General features: G+C 48.5%; 1 protein-coding gene across 1 annotated transcript; it reads right to left on the minus strand.

Moving 5' to 3' along the window:
- Positions 1-745: 745 nt before the first annotated feature.
- On the minus strand, positions 746-5,929 carry enpp4 (ectonucleotide pyrophosphatase/phosphodiesterase 4). The gene is made up of 4 exons (XM_064340718.1): positions 5,744-5,929; positions 3,512-4,409; positions 2,628-2,798; positions 746-2,262 (listed from the first exon to the last, which is right to left on the minus strand). The coding sequence occupies exons 2-4, from the start codon at positions 4,347-4,349 to the stop codon at positions 1,892-1,894; spliced, it is 1,380 nt and encodes a 459-aa protein (XP_064196788.1). The 5' UTR covers positions 4,350-4,409; positions 5,744-5,929; the 3' UTR covers positions 746-1,891.
- Positions 5,930-7,448: the final 1,519 nt, after the last annotated feature.

The following is a 7,448-nucleotide window of genomic DNA, read 5'->3' on the forward strand; positions in this document are numbered from 1 at the left end:
GGCGCTCCACTGACCCCTAAGGGTCATTGAAGGTACTGCAGCGGGGGCCCTCTAGCCAGACTAGTTAGTGCAATGACCATTTATAGATTTGGGAAATTATTTCAACCTTTTTTATTGAATGCAACCATTTTTTTTAGTTAATATGGGGGTCCCCTGGATGCTGTTGAGCCTGGGTAGGGGGGTCCCGGGATCGAAAAAGCCTGAGTGCCCCGGCTGTAGGGCACGGACGGGACGTGTGGCGGTGCTGAAATCCGCACTGCAGCTGACAGCCCCGCTCCAGCACTGGCCAGAGATGGGGGGGGGGGATTCGGTCACACGCTTCAGGGGAAAGAGTTCGTCTGCGGTCTGCTGAACCCACGGGGGGGGGCGAGGGTGAGTACTTCAGCACAGCCTGAGCACAATCGGGCGTTCCAGACCCAGGAGAACGAGGGGGGAACAGAAAGCGCATCCATTATCTATATCTGCTTATCCTGGGCAGGGTAGCAGAAAAGGCGCATCCATTATCTATCTATCATTATCTATATCCGCTTATCCTGGGCAGGGCAGCAGGGGGGTGTGCTGGAACCTGTCCCAGCATGCACTGGGCGAGAGGCAAGAAGGAACAAAAAAAAGCAGAAATGAAAATGTAACGTTTTTTATTTATTTTTGGTGAAATGTACAGGCACACGCCGCACAAGTCACATTTCTGCAAATCTCAGCGCTTGAGCACATTTCTCATTTCTTCATTCAATCCAAAACACAACACTTAACGAGAAAAAACCTCCTTTATTTCACAATGTCAAACATACGACGATTTTAACACTCCCCACTACGTAAAAAGTCTTAATTTATACAACGACACAAGAAACGTACCCGTAACGCTACCTCAAAGCAAATAAATAAATCCACGACTAGTAAGATGATAATTCAAACAGACAGAAAGGCAAGGATGAGTCACATTTAAACAAACAAAAAAAAACGACACATCAACCAAAACGTGACAAGCCCTTCGGTGCATTTAAAACGATTCTAACCTTAACCCTTAGAAAAATATCATTCTTTGCATAGATTTGAGTTTGACCAAGATTGCACACTAACAAGTAAGACCTTTGAAAATGAGAATAAAACAATAATTAACCCACATTTAAGTGAATAAAACTTAAATTAACAATTTCCCCCCCCTCCACTTTTCAACAAATAAACACAAGGAAATTTTACAAAGACAAATCCTTTCCTCTTTTTTTTTTTAAATGAGAGCAAACAGTCAGGCCTCCTTTCTTACGTTTTGCTTCATACAGCAGACAGTGTAACAGACAGAGGAGAGATCGCAGTGCCATGTTGGGGGAATCGAACCCGCAGCCGAGGGGGGTGGTGGGGGGATATATGAGGTTCGAGAGCTGGCCGTCCTATGGACTGTGCCACGCGTCTCATCGTGCATCCTGCATGCCAACACAACACGCCCATCAGTAGCCGCACAGAGTAAATATCACCGCCGACCTGTAACTGGAGTCTAAATAACAAGCCGTACCCAGAAGAGTCAAGGCGCCATAAAGTGTCACTTTCGCTTCCCTGTTCGGTCTGGTTTCCCTTGTGGCAGGAAGGCGCCGCGACGCTTCGTTTACGCTCCCTGTCTCCTGCTCATCGTTGCCATGGTGATATCAATCGATTCAAGTAAACCCAGGTATACATCTTCCCGTGCCTCGTCGCACCTAACATTAAGGCCTGCAGTGTAAATATGGCGCTGAGCTCTTTATTTCCTGTAAATTGCCATGCCCTTATCTGATTGGTTTTTTCGAGAAAAAAAAACAAAAACGTTTTCATTCAACGTGTGCGGAGAAGATGGTGACAACCACTCCCTCCTGTCGATTGTCCAACGGGGCAAATCCAGGCTCCTCCCCCCTAGCCCCCTTTTTCAACCAATCAGAGGGTCGTCATCGTCGTCTTCCTGCAGCTCCAGGCGGGAGAAGGGGCGGGACCTGGACGGGACCTTGTTCTTGAGGAAGATGAAGAGGCCGGTGAGGGTGGAGAGGAGCAGGAGGACGCCCACCACCAGCCCCAGCACCGGGGCCAGGCTCGAGCAGGCCTCCCCAGCCAGGAGGCACCGGGCCCGGGCAAGGCTGCCGTTGTTCGGCCTCTCCTGCAGCCCCAGGAGCCGGCACATGAGCGGGTACACGTCCACGCTGCTCAGCCCCGCGACCTGCAGCCCGTGCCCGAACGCCGGGCCCCGCGCCGCCAGGAAGGGGTGCATGCTGGGAAGGGAGTTGTCGTATCCGTGGTCACCAACTGCAAATTGTAAAGAAAAGAAGTATTATTATCCTTCCTTATTATTATTATTATTACACATGGTTGATTTGTTATTTTTGACAGTATGACTGCAGCACCCCAGGTGGTGCAAGTTGGCATTAGGGTGGTGCAAGTTGGCATTAGGGTGGTACAAGTTGGCATTAGGGTGGTGTAATTTGGCGTTAGGGTGGTGTAAGTGTGCATTAGAGTGGTGTATGTTGGCTGTATGTTGGCATTAGGGTGGTACAAGTTGGCATTAGGGTGGTGTAAGTTGGCATTAGGGTGGTGTATGTTGGCTGTATGTTGACATTAGGGTGGTGTAATTTGGCGTTAGGGTGGTGTAATTTGGCGCTGTGGGTTCTCACGTCGGGAGAGGTTCCCGTGCTGGACGATGGTCCACCCCTCGTCTGCGACCAGCATGATTGGCTGAACCCTCTCGTTGTTCTTGTAATGCAGCCTATCAGGAATGTCCTTCTTCATGTAGGCCTTCATGTTGGGGTGGCATTTGCTCAGGGCCTTGAAAACCAGTGCAGGGTCTGTACACACACACACACACGAATTACAGCAATGGACATAAAATTCACTGCCAGCACTTGGCCACAATTAACAAGGAAGCCCCCCAACCCCCTCTAAGGTTCGCCACGATATTTAGTCAGTTGTTTAAACCGAAGCTCATAAAAAAATTCAAAATGTCTATGGTATTTAGCCTTTTTTTTAACGTTTCCTTTTTTTAACATCCCAGAAGCCTCTCATTTGCCATGCAGCCACTAGTACTAGTGTTAGCCTCTGTCAGGGCACGGTGTGAAGCTTGGCGTGAACGCCTCCCTCCGCAGAGGGGGGGGGGGTGCGGTATTTAGCACAGGCCTGCGGCTCTACCGTTGAGCTCTGGCAGAGTGCCACTCGAGAGCTGCTTGAGAGAGCAGCAGACTCCACGTCACATTGCACACGTCTCCAGATCACTGGGGCGTACTCACAGCTGCATGCCATCCGCAAAAACCCCCCAAAACCCCAAAACTTTATTTCAATATCTCCTGCAATGACTGCCCTCCCCCCCCCCGAAAAAAAAATAACTGCCCACTGTCTACACCTTTATCCAACTCCCACTACTGGCTGCGGTGTTCTAGAACTCCACTGCTTCCGGCCACCCAGCAGTGACTGTGACATCAGCGTTAGAATGTTCAGTTAAGAACACTCTAACCGCATGATTGTGACCTCACACCTTAAAGGGTGAAATAAAGAACCCCCTCACCGCCGAGTGGGATGATGGCCCCCACGGGCGTCAGGTCCACCACCGTGTAATTCTCGGGGTGCAGACAGCCGTCCAATCGGATGAGCCGGTCCTGGGAGCACTGGGCCATGCCGTGGTCGCTGGTCAGGATGACGTTGATCCGCCCCCACAGGCCCGAGCTGTTGAGCTGCTCCACCAGCAGGCCAATCAGATCGTCCACCTCCTTGAGGACACGCCCCATCTCGGTGGTGTTGTCCGGCCCGTAGTGGTGGCCGGAGCGGTCCGGCTCCTCCCAGTACAGGGCGGCGAATCGGACGGCCTCGTCCCGCTCCAGCCAGCCAGTCACGTTGGCCACGCGCTCACGGAAGGTCACGCGGGGGTCGTAGCGCAGGAAGTGGCTGGCGGTGCGGTTCTGGATGGCGATGTCCGTCCCGGGCCACATGGCGGCGGCCGTCTCGAGCCCCGCCTCCTGCGCCGTGACCCAGATGGGCGTGGCCTGGTTCCACCAGAAGGGGTCGCGGTCGTCGGCGACGGAGAAGTTCTTGCCGGTGGCGGCGTCGTGCATGTTGCTGGCGAGAATGCCGTGGCTCTCTGCATAAAGGCCCGTCACCAGGCTGTAGTGATTGGGGAAGGTCTTGGTGATGAAGACGTTGGTGACCTCCTTCACCAGCACCCCTTCCGAGAAGAAGAACCTCTGCAGGTTGGGGAAGTCGTACTTCTGCAGGTAGTCCGCCCGGAACCCGTCGAAGGACACGAGCAGCAAGGGGGCGGGGCTTGCCGTGCCGTTTCCCCCGTGTTCGCCAGCGACCAGCGCCGCGTGGCCCGCCAGGAAGAACAGCAGCAGGCTGCCGCGGAACATCCTCCAACAGGTGGGCGGGACTCCGGGCAGGTCACCCCTCTCAACTCTCCACACGTGACGCTGAAACACGGGTAAATGTTTGAGTGGCATGCAAATTGACAAACAAAACCACAGGGACCTTTGGCTTTGCAGAGTATCGTTTTAGCCCGGATAAAAACAAGACCAGGTCAAAACCTAGCGTATGGCTGGGCCGGACCGCCGGACCAAAGGTGTAACTTCATCAGTCAGTGACTCAGTCACAGACATGCGCGGTGTAACTGCATCACTCACTCAGTCACAGACATTCGCGTTTATAGGGCTGGCCCCGCTGTTGCGGTCCAGCCAAAAATATAACGTACGTGAACTCGAACAAAATACAGTTTCATGACAGGATTTTAAATCACTCACAGCTAATGAGTTTTACCCCATGCACTTACAGCACTGAATGAATAATCACTAGACGCCAGATTAGTTCTGCTACACGAGTTATTAAATTGAAACCATCCCGGAAACAAGAGACGTACGTCAAGCCCCACCCGGTGTGATCTAAACTTGGAGGTTAGATCGCAAATATGGCAGGCATTTCATTAAACTGGGAACAATGTTTGGTGACGCCTGTCCTCTTGACAGCTCCACAAACCGGAATTCAGTTCGAATTCTAAAACAAACTGTGCAAGCGTACTGCGAATATGGCCGAATATATATAATATATTACGAATATAACTGTCAAACAATATGAACACACCCATTGCGGAAGCGCAGTAAGGATGTGGATGTTATAGGACTATATGGACAGACGAGGCCCGATCAATACTTTCACAGTAAAAATGTAAGGACCGAAGCTTTGAGATGGCTCGATCTGTAACGTCTCTCTTCGTCTGTATTAGAAGAAGAAAATTTAATCCCATAAAGCTATCGCCGAGAAAAAGTACTGTCAATACCAGCCGGCGGCGTACAAAAGAGTCCTTTGTGAAGGGCTACAAGGAAAGCCTTCTCAGAAATTACGTTAAAGTTGCAGCATTTGGCTTTCCAATTTAGACAAGCCATCAAATTAAAAGTGCGCAAGACTAAAGAAAGAAAGCATTCATCGACTGCAGTAAAGTGACTGTGAAATATAAGACTCCACAAAATGAACTACGCAACCAAAGTCAACACTTCCATGATTTAAGACACGCGCTACCCACTACATGGAACTTTAATTTCGTCAGGATCTGAAGGGGAAATAGGTCATAATAACCATCAAGATTGCTAGTTAACTGCACGTCGTACGACAATAATATCCGAATAATCTTCCAAAGACCCACTTTCACTCGCAAGTTGTAAAGGCACGGGAACCCAAGATTACGGAAACCGTTAACGTCAGCTAGCCAGCTAAGTGCGTAGTAGTACGAGTTTAATAAAAAGCCGTTACTAACCTTACGACGCTACGACCCGACACACGTACTTTACTCCCATATAATGCAGCTAATACATTACATATAGAGGGTTTGTTGTTTGTAGCGCGCTGGTGTAAAACAAAAAGTTACGCAAGCTACTTCAGCCTTCCTCAACTTCGACTCTTGAGTGACGCTCCACAGCTGATTGACAGCTCGTTCTAAACTGCGCATGGTTGGTAAGGGGAAAATAAGTGGGCGGAGTTTGGAGGGTTGTGGGCGTATCGATGCCAAAATAAACATTCTTGCAGACGATTTCCCTTTTTCGCGTTAATTGTACGGTTTTCTGTATGGTATGCACAGTGTTATAATTCCTGTCTAGTCTACTGATTGTGTCACGTTTTCTCCTTTAAGCCCAGTTTTGACCTTCCAACTTCTTTACTATGAAACATAACATAACAGGCCGTTCAGTACAACAATGCTGGCCATTTTCCTAACTATAAATTAGTGCGTACGTGCTTAATGTAGTGAAACGACATTATGTCGACAGTTTCTTCTCTGAGTATCAACATTATTAACCTCTCCTGGTGGAAATTACTGCTACCAGTCTAAGATGGCTTCTGCTGCAGCTGAATGGGCTACTATCCGGAATTAGTGATGGTCGGCCACCATGGTTGCCATCTCAACCATTTATTGAACAAACTTGAACATCTCCAAATCAGCTTCGAACGAGCTGGACCAGGCTAAAGCCAGCTAAATATTGCCATCTTGCGTCATACTTGTGATACTGACATGAATTGTTCCGCATTCCGCAAGAACTTTATTTTTTTTTTTGTAAATTCCAACTGTCATTGGAATTTTGTGCTTCTGGATTACGAATGACAAGGTGGGGTTTCACCTTTAGAAAATCTATTTGAGTACACATACCATGAACCCTGAAGACATGTGTAATTATTCACCATGGAGTCAACATCAGAGAATGGCCCTTCAGCTGGGGAGGGAAAAGTCTATACAGGTAAATACACAGGTTCAGTCACCTGTATGTGCTGTAACAGCTGGGAGAGAGAGAGAGATCGACATATCTGCCTACAATGTGTATTGTAATCAAGCGTTCTTACACAAATAGTCTGTGCTGGATTTAATGAGGAGTTTGGCACTGAATGTTCTTTTTAGTGTTGTTGTTCGGATATGTTTGTTATGATTAATAATATTATTATTATTATAATTATTATTATCTTGTCACTTTCCAAACATTCCATGTTTATTCAAGGTGATTTCACATTTTCAGCTGATACCGCTGGCTCTACCCTTCCAAAAGTGGAACGTCTGAGACTCTTGATCCTTCTACACCCTCTAGTGGCCCATACTGGTAACAACCTATGTGCAGGAAGACCAGGAGGTTCTGGATTGAGGAACAAGGGGAACCAAAGAACCGGGCTTGTAATGAGGATCTTGGAGTTTGCAGGCTCAAATCCCAGTTTGAACAGGGCTGCCGTACCATAAAGTCAGATACAAGTGGGTGGTGTATGGAACATTTATCTTAAATATAGGCATTTAAAATTAAGGTAAATAATACATTTGCTTCTGCAGAGCAAAAAATGGCACTACCTGCGAACCTTTGCATTTACGCTGTAGCGTTGGTTACATTTCTCTTTTAAATAAATGAATGAACGCGGGAAAACGACCTTGTTTTTTAACATTCAGTGATATCGCTCACTCTCTCTCTCTCTCCTCTCTCTCTCTCTCT

The sequence above is a fragment of the Anguilla rostrata genome, chromosome 6 (genome assembly GCF_018555375.3).
Source record: "Anguilla rostrata isolate EN2019 chromosome 6, ASM1855537v3, whole genome shotgun sequence".
NCBI classification, from domain to species: domain Eukaryota; kingdom Metazoa; phylum Chordata; class Actinopteri; order Anguilliformes; family Anguillidae; genus Anguilla; species Anguilla rostrata.